The sequence below is a fragment of the Cheilinus undulatus genome, linkage group 2, assembly GCF_018320785.1.
Source record: "Cheilinus undulatus linkage group 2, ASM1832078v1, whole genome shotgun sequence".
In the NCBI taxonomy this organism is placed as follows: domain Eukaryota; kingdom Metazoa; phylum Chordata; class Actinopteri; order Labriformes; family Labridae; genus Cheilinus; species Cheilinus undulatus.
This window is the reverse complement of record NC_054866.1, coordinates 8,523,881-8,542,034: the sequence shown is the minus strand read 5'-3', so window position 1 is coordinate 8,542,034 and position 18,154 is coordinate 8,523,881. Positions and strand designations below refer to the sequence as shown.

The following is an 18,154-nucleotide window of genomic DNA, read 5'->3' as shown; positions in this document are numbered from 1 at the left end:
GGACCGGAAGGAGTGGGGGGACAGTAAACAGTGACCTGGCAAAGTTGTTAGAGCGTATTAAAGAAACAGCAGTAAATTAACCAGGCAAGATATGAGATGTTATTTATGCATATGGTATAGAAAGATTTGGAATTAATGATGAAGTTAAGAAAGTGTAGCCAGTTAAACCTAGATGACAGAAAGGCATAGAGAAGTTAGGTAAGTAGAGGAGACAGTTAAGAAAGCAGTGGAGGAAGAAAGAGAGGGAATTAATGTTCTGCATGAAGAGCTAAGAAAATGGGTTAGTAACACAGAGAAGGACAGAACATTTTAGAAAGAGGAGGAAGCAGAAGGAGTGGATCATGACAGCAATTTAAAGGGATCTATTTACTTTTTTTAAATGGTTGTTCAGCCAGGAAAAAGGGAGAGGGGGATTTCATGGCATCCAAGTGACAGGTGAAGAAGCATTTTAAAAAGGGCTCAAATCCTCTGAGGAATAGAGTGAGGCCTTCCACCTGGTGTGTAACCTTAGGAGAGATAGAGTTCAGTATGGATGTGGGGCTACCAAAGTGGAAGAAAATTCAGGCTGTAGTCAGGTGTGCCAGATGTCCTTGGATCTCAGTGGCAATTACTAAGGTCATTCCCAAGGAGAGGGAGTCCTCTGATCTAAACCAGTCTGGAATCACTTCGGCCCCAGATGTGGATGGGGAAAAAAAAAGAGGCTAGCTAGTTATTTTGCAAGGAATTTGTTAACAAACTTTACAGTGAAGATGCCAGGGAACCAAGGTTTGGCAGGTTGTATAGCACACAATAGTGTGATTTGGCACCAGCATCAGGAAGCTAATCTAGAGAAAAAGGTTTTACATGTAGCATCTGTTAGTTCTGGCTTCTTTAGAGTATGAGGGTGGTGGTGAACTTAGTGAACGCACATTTCCAAGACATTAGATGTGTAGCTGACTGTGGCCATACTTTAGAAAACGTTATGGAAGCACAAAGAGGTGACATGAAAAACAACCCAATGTTGATAAATGTCTGAATTTCGTTACTATTTGCACAAAAATAAAGCCTGCAAGTTTGTTCTTTGTAACAACTTAATGACAAATCATTCATTTTTACAAGATAGTCTTCTATTGCAACTGTACTTTATTAATGCCACTCTAGTGTTTTCCATCAGGACCCCTCAACTTTGGAATGACCTACCTGAAGAGAAAAGGTGTGCAGAAGCAGTCATCTCCTGTAATCACTTATTACGACATAAGTTTTTGCTGTTGTGTTTTTTATGCTTTGCTCTGTGTTTGCAGTTGTACATTTGCCAAAGCAATCTGTAAATCCCTGTTTTTTAGCAGTGCTGTACAAATAAAGAGCTAATTATAATTGTTGATATTTTTATTATTATTTTGGCTTCATCTACAATGATTTTGCTCAATTTCCTTATTTTTTCACATGATAAATTGTTTTAACATTATAAGTCATTAATCAAACACTGAAAACCATCATGAAAAAGCAAAACACTCTACAAATATTGTGTCATTGCCAGTAAAGTGACCTGATCAATGATCATTTTTTCCTCCCACTGTGAGTTCAGAGGGGCCACTGTTTACAGACAGCGTGCATATCAAACAGCGTGTAGGAGGTTTTCTGCAGCATTTAGCAGAGAGCACAAGAGGACACGACATACTTCTTTCAGGATTTATTAACACAGTAAATCACAGCGCCTCAAGACATCTGGGCCTCCTTTTTGCAAGGAGATCGGATGCAACGAATGAACCATTGCAGCATGAGGTCTCTTGCTGGTTTTTGGATCCTTCTGCTGGGCTGTTCAGCCCTGTGCCGTGCAGCACCTGTGACTTCAACAGTTTCAACAGAGGATGAAACCCTGGCTGAGGTAATTCAGCACTAATTCAACATACATTTAAAGAAAAACAAAAAAAAAATGTAACCCCTTGCTGCCCTGTCTTTGGTTGACTCCTCTGCAGATCTACAGATTTTGGTCTCATCTTGAAATAAAAGCTCATCTTTGCAGTGAAAGGGACCTGAAAACATATCTTTCTTTCCCTCAGGACAGATTTAGCCCTGGTGCATTTCTTTCCTTTTTTCAGAATGTCTGGGGCATAGTTATGGTCTACATTCTTATAATCCTGGAAATCAAAGCCCCTTTTCTTCCAGGCTGCCTTCAGAATGGCCTCTGTGGTTTGGTAACTTGTGAACAGGTTTTGGTGGCAGGTCTCTGGTGGGTTGGGGACCAAGAGCCTGTTATACTCTATCATTAAGGAGAAATTGTCCTTGGCTCCCAAGCAGATATCATGTATTCTAATGTTATCTTGCCTGGACCAACCCTTCAGGTCATGAAGCCTTTCTTGCTTCAGGGTGGCTCTGCATTTTTTTTTATCTCTGGTCAAACGACCAGCAGTCCTCAAGAATTCTGGCCATTTAAAACAACTACCAGACATTTGCTTTAACATTGTTTAGCTGCATTTAAGAGCAGCAAAATGCATTAATCTGCTACTCTGTGATACAGCTTTGAGTTTGTGCTAAAACGGGACTGGGGAAACAATTTTATTTCCAAACCTGACCCAAAAACGAGAGGGTAGAAACTGAGCAACAGTAAATCTGGGTAACTGTCACTGCCTGGTAGATACATACACAGGACCAGACCTTGGCAATGGCTGCACAAAGATTTTCTCTTATTTGTGTAAGTGGTTTAAACACGCAAAGTGAAAACTTTGAGTTCTCTATTACACAAATGCAGTCAGTTACACAATATACACCTATGTTAAACACACAAACGACAGCAGCATTTAGCTTCACATTAGCGCTGTTAGCCTGTTAGCACATTAGCCGCTACAATAATTTAGCAGCTAACAACAGCCAAATACCATCCTCTACTGACAACAATGAATTGTCCAAACATACAACTCACCAGTACACTGTTAACTAGACAACACGTTAAAACTCTGCATTTCAAATGAAAACGAGACTTACCGTCAGTCGTCTATATTAGTCCTCTCGATGATTTCAAACGTAACCTCTGCTAAAGCAGAAATCCAACCGTAGTGGTTTACTGGGAGTAGTCCACAAAAGACTAAAGCTCCACAGCAGATAGTTCAGTCCAGTCCTCCCTCCTCTCATCAATGGATTATCCTACATTTCTGCTGCTTCTTAGCCAAGAAACCCTGAGAATTAACAACCAGCTACAACATGGAGCCCTCACTATCAGCCCCAAGTGGTCAATGCCGGTCAGTGTAATTTCTGGCAGATCCATTTCCTGGTCAATCCACAATCAGAAATATTATATTGTAATAAATATTAATTATTTTTAATGGGGTCCTTTTTTTTAATCCCATTAATTTGTTTTCTTCATTCAATGAAATATTTGAGGAAAAGGAAATCAGATCACTTGTGTTTTACACATACAATTAATGGACTGTAATTTTATTACCTTTTTTCTCATTTCAGGTCCATACATAGCAGGCCTTTTACGGCATGCAGTTGCTGATTGTGTGTTTGGTGACAGGTTCACACCAACTCTAATTGTTTTCACAATTTATTCCTAGACATGTAAACCAAACAAATGTTCCTCCACAAAAGTCACAAAATCACTGGGGTTTAATCAGTTAAGGACATGAATATGTCAGCCTGAGAGGCAGGAGGTAGACAAAAAACAATCCTCTCACTCTGAGTGCATCACGTGACCCCAGAGTAGTCATTCTTAAATCAATACAGACATTTCAATGGAAAATTCTTTATACTGTAGCTTTAAGACCAGCATCTTTTTTATTTTCAAACATAAACTGCTATATTGATATAAGAAATAATGCATTTTCACGAAACTTGACATATCTCCCAGCCCTTATTTAATAGACTTGGGGCTCTTCCATTAAAAGTCAGACGTTCTTGATTTCAGCACTGCCATTGTCAAATGAGCTGAAAATGTTGATCACCTGTAATAAATTCACGATTTCCCTCTCGTTACAGAAATATATCGGTCAGTTCTACAGTGATGAAGGTGAGACAGATCCTTCAACCAGGAGAATCTCGAAGAGAAGCTTCACTGAGAATCTGGAGAAGATGCAGTCTTTCTTTGGCCTTGAGGTACAACGGACTAAAAATCAGGCTTGCTTTTTTCAGCACTAAGATTCACTCCAGAAATCACTTGGAAAAGTGTGTTTAATCTTTTAAAATCTCTCACTATCATGATCCGACCATCAGGTGACTGGTATGTTGAACAATGAAACACTGGACATTATGAAGGCGCCGAGGTGTGGTGTTCCAGATGTCAGCCGATATGAACACTTTGGTGGAAAACCCAGATGGAACAAAAAGCTGCTTACGTACAGGTAACTAAATTCAACATAATCCGGAATAATGTTAAAGTTCTCCATACTTTACTTTCTTAAGTTGAGTTTTGTCCACTGATACACCACCCAAAGACAATCAGAATATTTGCATGCATAGTAAAGACGAGCAATGAGAACAGCTTGATTTAACAACAGCACTACTTTACATGTTCCTCTATGTGCATAGTGGTAGAATCAATTAAATGATGTCCATCTCCCCTTCTTAGTGTTGGGCAGCATCACCATTTAAGGGGACATATTTTACCCTTTTAAGACACCTTTATATTGTTCGCAGAGGTCCTCAAAACATGGCTGTGAAGTTTGTTGCTGAAAAAAACACTCTAGTATTGGATTTTTGCATGTCTGAAAAAATCCTATGTTTCTGCCCTTCTCAGAACGAGCTGTTTCTGTGTATTTAAATGGTAGTTAGCTGTCTGACTCCGCCCCTGACCACACCCCTCTCAGGAAATGGATGTGGCACTCCTGGTTTTACAATGTTACATACTCTTTTATTCAAAGTTTAGGACCTGACTGGGATTTGAACCATCAATCTCCCAGATCAAAGTCATCAGGGTAACCCACTGATCTTTCCAGCAGGAAGTGGATTTTTTTTGTATTTGAGGGTAATGTAGCCAGGGGCATATATTTTTGTTAGAAAAGCCTGAAAAAGAGATTTTGCATAATATGTCCCCTTTAAAGTAACATTGTATGTTACTGCTTTTCCTCTGAGAAATTAAGCAGGATCAAAGCTTACAACCCAGCACCAAAAAGCAAATGCACTGACTGTTGCATTAATGATGATAATGACTGATTGTGTGGCATGATTTGAAGGATAACTCAGTACACTCCAGATCTGACCCAGGAACAGGTAGATGCAACCATTGCTCACGCCTTCCAGCTCTACAGCGATGTCATCCCTCTGGACTTTAAGCAAATCCACAATGGTAGTGCAGACATCACAATTCTCTTCAAGGGTGGAGGTAAGTCTGGTTTTAAAAGGATTTTCTTACACAGTCTTAACTTTGACTCTCAGATAATCAGGATAACATGAATTTACAGTGAATCTTGTTTCCTTCTTTGGACTGATTTCATCTCAAACAGTCTCAAAGGCCTTTCCCTCTTTGCATGCAATCAGATTATGTTTTGCTTGAATATGTTGTGCCACAGACCACGGGGACAGTTGGCCCTTTGATGGGAAAGGGAGAGTCTTGGCTCATGCTATCCCTCCACGAGGGGGTCCAGGAGGGTTTGCACACTTCGATGATGATGAAACCTGGACTGTTACCCAGCAAGGTAAATAGTGTATGCTCTTCATTTCAGCAGAACCTGGTCTGCCCCACTTTGAAAGACTTGCATAATCTGTGCATTTCTATCTACGAACTGATACAAGCTACAAATGGATTAGATTGTGGGGAAAAGAATATTAACAAAACATGGTACTGAAAATGGTGTATTAAATGTGAAGTAAACCTAGTTTATTTCCTTTTTACATGGTGCGACATGAGTATGGAACATGCATTTGTGGGATGAGCAGCAGAGCTGAGTATGTGGGTTGTGCCCATGAAAATTTGCCAAATCCTCTCTGCCAACGCCAAACAGCTTCTACTGCCATTGACTCTTGTTTGGTGGACTGGACGATTGAAGTCAAAAGAAAAGAGACATATAGGCAATTTAATTTATTCATTTAACAAACAGGAGCCTCAGTAGCGTGTGGAAGAACCAAACGCAGCCACAACAGTCTGGCAACTCCTCTTCACGCTGGTCACCAGCCTGGTCAGACACTGCTGTGGGATGGTATCCCATTCTTCAACCAGCATTTGTTGCAATTCAGCCAATGTGGTTGTGTTGGTCACTCTGGCACGAACAGCACACCCAAGCTGATCCCACAAGTGTTCAGTGGTGTTGAGGTCAGGACTGCTGGCCATTCCTCGCTCTCTCCACTCCCAAATTCTGGAGGTAGTCTCTGATAAACCCCGCTCTGTGGGGGTGAGAAATGTCATCTTGGAGGATAGAACTGTGTCTTAGACTGTCGAGATATGGGACTGCCACTGGTTGCAGAATCTCATCTCAATATCTGTCTGCAATGATGACTACACTTGTTTTTTCCAGTAAGGGGGATGCCGCCCCACACCATCACATTGCCTCCACCAAAAGATGTTACTTTATTAGTGCAGCAATCAGCATAGCGTTCTCTGTGTCCTCTCCACACTTTGATGATTATCCAACAGCTAAAGGCAGAATCCATATCAATAATGACCGAAACAATGACAAAAAAACACAACAAAAACACAGAAAGACAATGAAAATGACAACGAAAACAATGACCAAATGACAATGAACAAAAAACATTAAAATGACGTGTTAAACGACAGAGAAAACAACAACAGAAAATGCAAAGAAAACAAAAAAACAGTAGACCAAAACAAAACAATTATAGTAACCCAAAAAAATGTCAAAAGAGAACGACAACGAAGACAATGAAAAAAAAAAAAAAAAAAAATGACAATGGAATAGACTACGAAAACACTGACAAAAGGACAATGATGATGAAAACGATGGGATAAAAGGACGACAAAATCTGTAAAAGTTCCTTAGTGCTGACAGGATGAGGAAACGTCTTCTTTGGGTGTCTTCCTCTTGGCCCACTTGGCAGCCTGTCTCTGACATCCCTAATCACAATAAAAATGGCCTTTAGTTTGGAGATACCAGGGCTCCCTCAAAATAATGCTGAAATTAGCTTTTGCAGAACACCAGCTTGAAGTTGCTGGGCCAAAGGGCCCTATCCAGATCATCAAACGTGACATGCTGATTCTCGGCACAGACACCTACTGACAGCTGTAGCAGTGCTAATGCTCACAGGTTTCACAGGCCAGATTGGCACCTGATTGTCAGCCCCTGGAGGTACCAGAAGTTTAAATCAAAAGTCAATAGCAAAATAAGCTATTTGGCAGTGGCAGAGAATATTTGGCAAATTTTCCAACTCACATACCCAGCTCTGCTGCTCATCCTACAAATTGATGTTCCTTACAAATGTGGCACCATGTAAAAAGGAAATAAACAGGCTTTCCAACAGTATGAGATTGGTTGCAAGTGAAATAATCTACCAAACACACATTGATTTTTCTGTCTTTTTGTGCTGAGTTTAAATGTGACTGTTTTCACTCTTATTGCTGTGTCAAGGTATAAATCTGCTGCTGGTGGCCGCCCATGAGTTTGGCCATGCCCTGGGCCTGGATCACTCAAAGGAAAGAGGTGCACTTATGTACCCCTATTATGATTATGTTGACACGGATGGATACAGTCTACCACAGGACGATAAACGTGGGATTCAAGTCCTCTATGGTAAAAAAAACAACAACAACTATACAATGATTCATTTCAACAATGGGTTGAAAAGTGAGACATTTACACAAGCCAAAGCTATGTAATTATGCTCTTAAAGCATTTATTTTATATATATATGAATATTTAATGTCCAATCAGCCAATCACATGGCAGCAACTCAGGCATGTAGACACAGTCAAGATGATCTACAAAGTTAAACCAAGCAACAGACTGGACATTAATGAACATTTGAATTAGATATACGATTTTTTCCTTTTTGTTACCAATTCATTTGGCATTGGCTGATAGCGGTATAAACTTTCTGGACCGACTTGCAATGGAAAACTGGCACATTATTTTAGCTGTCAATTCAACTCGAAACATGACTCAACAAGTAGAACTTTAGTTCTATTGAAGTTGTTTTTCTGCTAACTATTGTGAGTTTTACTGCTAGATATTAGAACAACTACAACAAAGTTAGCATATAGCATTAGTTCAGGCAGGCCACAGAGTCAACCATGCCATATGAGATCAGTTGATCTCACACAGGCCCTCATCATCTGACAGCCTAATAAATCGATCATTATAAATCAGTGTTCAGATTTGATGACGGACCACCATATTTTACTCACTTTGTGATTTCATAAAATCCTTCTCCCAGGCCGCCGTTCACCAGGGCCAGATGGGCCAACAGAGGACCCTTGGATAGGATTTGAGCAGTGCAGTCGCACCCTTGTATTTGAGGCAGCTACCACCATGGGCAACGACCTGTTCTTCTTCAAAAATGGGTACTTTCTGAATATTATCTCTTATTTTAATAAATGATATCATCATGCATCTTCTTAAATTTCGATGTATAATCCTGACCAGGTACTGCTGGAGAAGTGGTTCTGAAGGCATCAAAATAATCAGGGTGAACACAAAATGGTCACAAATCAACACTGTTGATGCCGCATATGAGGTTCCTCACAAGAATGTGGTGTATCTTTTTGAAGGTAATGCTCTATTGTTCTGATGTTTACTAAGTCAGTTAAATTATTTTTCAAGTCCTGCCTTCCTTGATGACTCCAACTAAGTTAGATAAAGACTCAGTCCCAATATACTCCTTGTCCCTACCACTTAGATTTACCCCTACATTTTGTGGGGTTACATTTAGGAGGACAGTGTCCTGATTCTTGTTGGAATGGAGGTGTAGGGTGAAGTGCACACATGGTCCTTCAAACTTAGATTTTCCATAGATACACTCCGAACTGAATGTTATGGGAAATCTTCTAGCAAGAGGGCTGGTCAAGCATTAGGGAAGTGGAAAAAATGGCAGTAGTTACTTATAAGAAATAAGATTTGACTTAAATAACAATCTAACACCATAGTTAGATGCATTATGGTCCTTTAATTTTGAACAAGCATTTTTTTTGTTTCTTGTAGTAGAAATGTTTGGTAACGTTGTTGTGTCTGTAGACATAGAGGCCATTAACTCAGCGCAGGTTTGTTAAAAACGGTCAACATCTCTTTATGAAATCAAGGGCAAAGAGCATACTGAAAGCTCTTCATGACAGAAAAAAAATGTTTTCACTCTTCTTCAAGTCTGCTTAGGCATTGGTTTTCTGTCGTTAGGGGTGAAGTTTGCTGGTGAATCCAATAGCTGCTGCAGCAGTAGCTGTTAGCTTGGATGTAGCTGTAGAACAGCAGCGGTTTCATCAGAACTGGACCACATTTCTTTTTTAAAACAATAACAAAGGGCCAGACTGAAAGCCTATCGTGGCAGAAAAGATGTTTATGACCGGCCTTTGCATTAATTTTATTGGCCGAGAAGCTCTGCTATTAACAAAGTTTGGCAGGAGTAGCCTGTCAACTCAGGAGAAGTGCATGCGGACAACCTGATTTTGTCTTGTTGCTCTGATTGGCCTGTCATGAATGTGACAGACAGAACATACCTCCAATCAGCCTCTAAAGATTTTTTTCAAGTCCTGCCCTTCCCAATCATGTCTATGGGAGGTTTAACAGATGAATGTGAAATGTATTCCTGCAATGGAGATAAAAAACAGTTGATCTGGCGTGTCAGGGTACTGTAAAACATTAGTCTGGTTACTTCATTACTGTAAGTCCTCAAACTACCTGTAAAGAGGAAGCAAAGAGAAAAAAAATCACGCCCCTCTTTTGCACTCTCATGCAACACTCACTAATAATGTGGAAATAACTACAATGAGGTCCTAGTTTCACCATGATGCACTGAAAAGACTTAGTCCAAGTTTGTCTTGAAAGTAGTCCAGCTATGGTTGTGATGAGAGGTGACCTCGTCCAGTCAGAGGGCCAATGTAGGGTCAGTTCAGGAACTACTTTGATGCTCTGAAATAAATGGAATAACCCTCAACTCTTTCTCTGAAGGTGGTCAGTACTGGGGAATAAAAGCTGATTCAGAGACAGTAATGCCGGGCTTTCCAAAGCCTCTTACCAATCTTGGCCTCCCGCCTACAGTCAGGGAGGTAGATGCAGCAACTTATGAGTCAACAACTAAGAAAACATTCATTTTTGTGGATAGCCAGTATTGGAGGTGAGTGTTGGCGATGACCATGATCTTGAAAAAAAAAAAAAAAGAACACAAATATACCATTTGGCGCTGTTACACACATTGACAGCATTGTTCACAGTGCATTTTTCTGTCTTGCAGATATGATGAAGGAAGTAACCAAATGGACCCTGGATTCCCACGAGACATTAAGAAAGACTTTCCTGGCATAGGCTCCAAAGTAGATGCTGCCTTTGAGAATCACGGTGAGATATGACATTCACTGGAGTCCAGAGTTGCTCCTTTGGCAGAGTTAAAGAAGAAGAGTCTAGTTTTAGTACAACTAGCGCCACTTGATTCAAAATTTGGGATGAAGGTGGAGAATTTAACAGTCTGAAGGTGGTTTCACATTCAGGACCCAGACCTCAGTGTACACTTGAGCCCAAAGTCTGACTCGTTTGCAGAGTGTAAGCACAAACAAAGCCAGAGTCAGCTTGAGAGGTCGTCTTAAGCCAGATATGTGTGTACTCTAGCACAGTGGTTCCCAAAGTGGGAGTTGGGACCCCCTGGGGGGTTGTGAAACACTGAGTGGGGGTCGTGATATGCCTTCCAAGAAGCAAAGAGTATTTTTAAATTGTTTTAAATGCACATTGCACATTTCTGTGAAAATATATGTATAAAATTGGTCACAATTAAGTATAAAAACATGGTTGTTTGTTTACATTTATGCTGAAATTAAAGCAATGTTTAAGAAGTCCAGCACATGATGATTCTTGAATGTGCATGGCTGTGTTCAACTATGCCACAACCTATCTACAGTAGGGTTCCCTGGTCTTCGTCACCATTATTTTGGGGGTCGCAGGCTGAAAAGTTTGGGAACCCCTGCTCTAGCACAAGCTGTGGGAGAGGTGAATTCAGCTGTGCTTGAGCATAGGGTACCAGTAGAGCTGCTCTAACTTCTCCTGTGTCTCTAAAAAACTTTTTTTTTCTAAACTGATGTAAATGCATGCATGACTTGCATGCAAAATCTTAAAAACCAGCTTATACTGGTTTTTCACTATTTAAAGTCAATTATTTGACTAACCTTTAAAAAAAACATTGTACAGTAGATGATGTGAGTGGTTGCAACAGTCACTTTTTTCTTCTTCTTCTTCTTCTTCTTGGCGGATTTGCTGACCAAGTATGTGCATGCACCACCACAGAAATTTTCTTGTATTATCATCTGGTGTGACACCCTGACTGACGTCAATGATGTAAATCCTGACACCCACCAACAGAAGAGTATTTTCTCCTTATCTTTGCATCATAATTAAGAAGAGTCCCTACTTTTTCTCCCTCCAGAGAACTATTGTGTTCATTCTATTTCATTTTATTTGCATTATCACATGCATACCTTAAGTTCTACCTGAAAGAGAGCCAGCCCATGATATCCTCCTCTTGATACATCCATAATTGTGATCCAAAGTACATAATCCATCCATAATTCTTTCTTGTTTGTTGTTTTTCTTTTATAAGCAAAAGACCACAAAAACCCCATAAAGCGCTTCTGTTGTAGAATGATTGATACTCTTTGACCCACCCCCACTGACAGTCTACCACTGACAGAGGTGTCAATTAACGAAGTACAAATACTTCGTTACCTTACTTAAGTAAAAGTTTTGGGTATCTATACTTTACTGGAGTAATTATTTTTACTTCTACTCCTTACATTTTCAAGCAATTATCTGTACTTTCTACTCCTTACATTTTAAAAATAGCCTCGTTACTCATAATGACGTTACTCGTTATTTCATTTCAGCTTGGTTTCATTCCAGCTTGTCATCCTTCAAAAAACACAAAAAACCCCACAAAAACCTATCCAGATAAATCATGCCATCTGGATAGAGTGAATTTGATTGTGGTTGGATGAGAAGTATAAACATAATCCCATTTCGACACCCCATTGGTTTGTACGCAATTCATCGTGCCTTCGCACATGACATAAATCACGTCACACTTCATCAAGGAAATAGCAGAAGTATGTAGCCTAGTACGAAGATGTCTGTGGCAGAGACTCAAAAGAACTCAATCAAAATGTCCCAACCAAGCACCAGCAAGGAGGTTGGTAGCCAGGAAGACCAATACTTATAGGCAACTAGTCGTCATATCTTCCGCTCCATGAAACACATGTTAACTCAGTAGTACATGTTGTGTATGTGGTTCTTGAATGTATTCGCATTGAACTAAAATGCATTCATTTTCAATGGGCGTTAAATATGGCTGAAACAGGTGCATCCCAAATTTTTCAACATTAACATTTTAATATAACATTATAGTTATTATGGCCTTTAGAAGAATGTTCTTCTACACACATGGCTGCGATTATTGTGGCAAGAAGGACACACTGAAACGATGAAAGAAGACGCAGAGAACACATTTTTCACCCTTGTGTGAACATTTTTGGAATGAATGAGGAAACAGTCATTAAAACATATCGCCTATCCAGCCTTGCCATTTTGGAGCTGAAGGAGGAACTCAAGGCAGATTTGGAGCCAGCCATGAGAAGGAGTCACGCAATACCTGCAACAACAAAACTCCTTGCAAGTTTACTTTTTTTTCATCTGGGTCATTCCAGTGTATGGTAGCTATTACAGCTGGGATGTCCCAATCCCATTTTTCTGATGTTCTGTGTGAAGTTCTAACTCTTAACTTTTCTCAAGCTGGTGTTAAACAGACACAAGGGGTGATTTTTAAGGAAAATAGAAGAACTTTTAAAATAAAGTGTATATCAAAATGCAATAAACAACAATTCTGAACAAATATAATCAATAAATCTCTCAAGAGAGAGTAAAGAGTTTAAAGTGCTTCCCGTCAAATTAACACCTCCCAAGAACATACGCACACGCCGTGTGTAAACTTAAATGAAAAGGTCACAACAAAATTAAAGATTTTATCTTGGTCTTTATAATTTCATTATAAACTAAAAGTCCAAATCTAACGAAAACAGCAACCTCGTCCTTATCCAAGCACTTTTAAGTGTCTTTTAAGTCTATTTTAAAATGTCTATGACTCCCGTAAATGCAAAGGCAAAAGTCTATAATCCACCAGTCTCCTCAGAAAAAAAAAAAAAAACACAATAAATCCACAGATCAAAAACACCCAAAACACCCAAATCCAGGAAGCATAATCCTACAGGGAAAACTCATTTTCTTCTCCCCGACTCCCCGAGGGCTTCTCTGCTGTAGCTCATTTAAATGTTTGGCTTCATCCATCAACTCCTCTAATTCTGTAAGGTCAAATTTCATTTTGCGCGTTTGGCTCTCATGCTGCAAACCATGAAACACGCAAAATCCTCATTTAAATGGGTGTGTCTCCAACACATTTGCACCTCTTGTCATTTGCGCATTCACTCTTAGTAAATCACCCACAAACCGCAGTCCAACCCAAAACGCAAAATTCTAGATTGCACACGCAATTCAGTAAACACAAATCGGGATCTTAGTAGATCTGGCCCTGAATGGCTTAAAAAAAAAAAAAAAAAAAAAAAAGGCTTTGGAGTTTCCTAATCAAACAGACGCTGTGACATATATTCAATCAAACCATTCATAATCAAAAACCTTGCAAAGTGGCTGAATTAAAAGAATTCTGCAGAGAAGAGAGGGCCAAAATTCCTCCACGGTGACGTGACAGACTCATTGCCAAACACTTATTTGCAGTTGTTGCCACCAAGGATGGCACAACCAGTTGTTCAAATCAAAAGAGGACAAATAATTTTGCTCAGCAGTGTATGCATGTTTGTATTTATCTTTATCTTAAGTGTCCTTGTATGTCTGCTAAATGTGTGATTGATCAGACATTGATGTTTATTTTCTGACTATTCATGCTACCTCCAGGTTGCCAAAGATGTATTTACTACAATCTCACCTTCATTTTAATATTTCATGTAAACTTTATTTTCTCTCACACAGGAAATCTGTTTTTGTCAAACGGCCCCAGACAGAGTGAGTACAACATGGCCTGCAGGAAAGTGATGCGAGTGCTGCTCAACTCTAACTGGCTCTGTGTTTAAGGAAGTGGAAATTCATCAACACATCTAATTTACCAGTGATTGAACTACATTTAGCATGAACACCATCACAAAATAAAGTTTCACTGATTTGCCAACAATTCTCAGGGACACTGTGCTGCTGCTGAGTTGTTTGCAAACATCAGAGAATGATACTCATTCATACAATATAAATTAATTCCTTTAATTAATCTAAGACTTGCTTTACTGATAACTGCAAATTGTATTACTATAATGATGTTAAATTAGAGTAATCACATACAAGAGTTACATTTAAAGTGGGCTTATGCAAGAACTTTCAAGACATTTCTCTAACTCATTTGCATTAAAAACATTTATGAAAATATTCTGCATGATAAACTCAGTAGGCACATTAAAGAGGTTATCCTTATGTTTTTCTGATCATGTTTGAGCTGTTGTGTTGCAACACACTCATCTTTTGATTACTTTAAACTTTGCATTGTAGAGCTTGTTTGACTCAGTTTTAACCACATTTGAAAAAACTCAATAAATAAAGACCTGAATCCCTGCAACGTTTGTCATTCTCTTCACGTTAAATGATAAAATAGATATTAATGAATATTTCGTGGCTTTTGTCAGAATTTTATTTTGAAATGATAAATAACAAGGCAGGTGAATATACCCATTTCTGACATTTCCTGAAAATGTCATGAAAATCCACCCATGACCTTTTGAGTTATGTTGCTAACAAACAAACAAACAAACTAACAAACCCTGCCGATCACATAACCTCCTTGGCGGAGGTAACAAAGTGGTGGAAAGAGTTTAAAATGGACAAAAATAGGTTTAAAGTGTTAAAAATGTGTTGAAATTGACAAAATTGACAAAAAATTGACAAAAAAATTATGAAAATAAGTCAGAAATTAACAAAATTAGTATGAAGTGGCAATAGAGTAGTTTGAATTTTCTTATATTTTTTAAGGCATCTGGGGACAAACTCTCAATGTCTCATGACCCCGAAGGGGGTCCCGGCCCCAACGTTGAGAACCACTGTACTAAAAGGGCACTGAAAGGGCACATAGTCAAATATTTTTCACTTAAAGGGAACAAAAAAGAGCACTTTATTGTCTTTTTCTACCATTGGGGCATCAGAGAGGACACTTGTGCTGTTTTTTTTTTGTTTGTTGTTTGTTTGTTTTGTTTGTTTGTTTGTTTGTTTTGTTTGTTTGTTTGTTTGTTTTTATTAATTAATTTTTTTCATACTTTAGCCACCAGGGGAGGTGATTGTGGAATTAACTGAAACAAAAATGTCTATAGCAGTGTATTTTAAGTTAGCAAGGGAATTACTGTCTTCATGTTTTTGTTTTATTTTACTTTCTCTACATGTGAACACAAGTTTCCCCCAAGAATCAATAAAGCATTTCTATTTTTGATTCTAATCTTTAAAACAAATTTTACTTGATCATCACCAGTGCAGCTTCCCCCTGTCTTGTGGAGGAAGACTCCTGATGTAGTTTCCTTCTTAAATAAGCAGAACAGCAGTAAAAGCATTGAAATGATTCTCATTAATTCTGTATATCTGTTAAAAATATCTAAAAAATGCTTTAAGCTAAAAAATATGTTTATTTAAATGAGCAGATACCGTACAAAGTGATAATCCAAGAACAAATGAATAAAACTGTTGTGCTGCTATAGCATTTAAAGAAACATAATGGCAAGTCAATGCACCAGAGGACAGACTATTAAAACTTTCAAGTTGTGATATATATATATTTTTTTATTATTCATTCCGATCTAACACTGCAGTGTGCTTTTGGCTCGCACTGGTATCTCTATTGTGATGAATATACACTGCCATCTAGTGGTCATAATGAAGAATTACACATTCAAATTATATTTATTGTAGAAATATTTTAATTCTGATAGCATATTATGGGTACAAAACCAGAAATATACTGTCCATGTGTTGTGTAAATTCACCAGTGTCCTGTTTATCACTATAGATACTATTATAAAACTAAATGTCCTGTTTTCAAACAACACAAACCACAAAAATGTGCCTGATGAAATGTATTGCAGATGTTTCTGGTCTTGTCATTACTATAGATTTTTTGTTTGTTTCTTTGTCTGTGTGTTGATTAAAACTTTACATTTGTAATACTTCACATTTAATATAAACTTTAGATGTTTTATTACTGAATAAGCATCATGTTAAAATGGCAGCAGTGAGTCTGAATGATCTCACAGAATACAGGATCATTTCACAGGCTGACTTTGGGATTTATTTGATTGAATTCAACATCAAACGGAAGTGAAGCGGACAAACTCTGGAGCTGAAGGTGCAGAAAGAGTCCTTCACTGTGAGATCGGTTGTGGTTGGTCATCTCAGGTCGCCTCTGCTCTCCACCCCATGGTTGGACATCCTTCTCATCTAGTCAAGAGAACATCTGGATACATCTCTGGAGTTTTTGTCCCTATAAGAAAGGAGAAAAACATCAATAATGAGATTGGATCAATCTTTGAACAAGAAGTTCTTATATTTGGAAATACATCCAAAGAACAAGACAACAGGCCAGCAAGCCAGCCCACCCACCAATCAACAAAGCAGAATAGAAGCTAGCCAACCAGCGAGACAGCCAACCAACATACCAACCCACCAACAAACCAGCAGTCAAACGAGCCAGCCAACCAAAAAACCAACCAGCCAGCCAAGTCTGGATGGTTGGTTGGCTGGCTCTCTGGCTGGTGGGCTGACTGGTTGTTTGGTTAGTTGGCTGGTTGGCTGGCTGGATGGATGGGTGGTTGGTTGGATAGGTGGTTTGTTGGTTGGCCTGCTGGCTGCCTGGATATCTGTCTGGCTTGTTGGCTTTCTTGCTGACTGTCTGTCTGACTTGCTGGCTGATTACATTGCTGGCTGGAGGGCTGGGTTGTTAGTTGGCTGGTTTCCTGGCTGGTTGATTAGTTGGCAGGCTGCGTGTTGGTTGGATGGTTGATTGGTTGGCAGGCTGCGTGTTGGTTGGATGGTTGATTGGTTGGCAGGCTGCGTGTTGGTTGGATGGTTGATTGGTTGGCAGGCTGCGTGTTGGTTGGATGGTTGATTGGTTGGCAGGCTGCGTGTTGGTTGGATGGTTGATTGGTTGGCAGGCTGCGTGTTGGTTTGTGTGGATGGTTGGCTGGCAGGTTGGTTGACTGGCTGAATGGTTAGTTGGTTTGTTGGTTAGTGTCCTGGCTGCTGGCAGGTTAGTTGGCTGTTTTATTGATTGGTTAAAGGGTTGAGTGGCTGCTGACTGGCGTCATGGCTGGTTGGCTTGCTTGCTGTGTAGTCGGCTGGCTGGTTGGCGAGTTTCCCCTCCAGCTGACTGGCTGGAGGGTTGGTTGGCTTGTTTGTTTCATTTGTTGGCTGACTATCTGTTTGGCTGGCTGGATGGTTAGTTGGATTCCTGGCTGTTTGCAGGTTGGTTGTTTTAATGATGGGTTAAATGTTTAAGTTGCTGGCTGACTGACAGCATGGCTGGTTAGCATGACAGGATGGTTGATTGGATTCTTGGCTAGTTGAACGGCTCACTGGTTGTCTGGATGGCTGACAAATAGGCTGGATGGCTGAAAGGCTGGATAAGCCACTGGTTGGCTGGCTGGAAGACTGGTTGGCTGATTAACTGATGGCTGACAGGCTGGACAAGTGTCTGTTTGGCTGCTTGACTTGTTAGCAGGCTTGTTGGTTGACTGAGAGGTTGGTTGAATGACTGGCTGACAGCCTTATTGCCTAACTTGCTTGCAGGCTGGTTTCCCCTCCAGCTGCCTGGCTGGATGATTGGTTGGCTTGATGACTTGTTTGTTTGGGTGGTTGGCTGACTATCTGTTTGGCTGGTTGTTTGATTGTCTGGCTGAATTAGTTGCAGTAAGTTAAAAGTCTGGATGAGTGGCTGTTTGGCTTACTGACTAGTTGGCCGGACAAACATTTCCCTAGTGAGGCCTGAGGGTTAACAAGCCATTACATGCAGT

General features: G+C 39.7%; 1 protein-coding gene across 1 annotated transcript; it reads left to right on the top strand.

Annotated features, from left to right (window-relative positions):
* The first annotated feature begins 1,577 nt into the window (after positions 1-1,577).
* LOC121524305 (collagenase 3-like) lies at positions 1,578-14,717 on the top strand. Its single transcript, XM_041809641.1, has 11 exons — positions 1,578-1,864; positions 3,955-4,071; positions 4,189-4,316; positions 5,148-5,296; positions 5,484-5,609; positions 7,497-7,658; positions 8,302-8,428; positions 8,511-8,635; positions 10,026-10,191; positions 10,309-10,412; positions 14,094-14,717. The coding sequence occupies exons 1-11, from the start codon at positions 1,733-1,735 to the stop codon at positions 14,192-14,194; spliced, it is 1,437 nt and encodes a 478-aa protein (XP_041665575.1). The 5' UTR covers positions 1,578-1,732; the 3' UTR covers positions 14,195-14,717.
* Positions 14,718-18,154: the final 3,437 nt, after the last annotated feature.

Bases quoted from the DNA above. Each gene is read 5' to 3' on its own strand.
- LOC121524305 (XM_041809641.1), top strand. From the start codon at position 1,733: ATGCAACGAATGAACCATTGCAGCATGAGGTCTCTTGCTGGTTTTTGG. The intron at 5,297-5,483 runs GTAAGTCTGGTT...GTTGTGCCACAG, and splicing joins AATTCTCTTCAAGGGTGGAG to ACCACGGGGACAGTTGGCCC. The intron at 10,192-10,308 runs GTGAGTGTTGGC...TCTGTCTTGCAG, and splicing joins GTGGATAGCCAGTATTGGAG to ATATGATGAAGGAAGTAACC.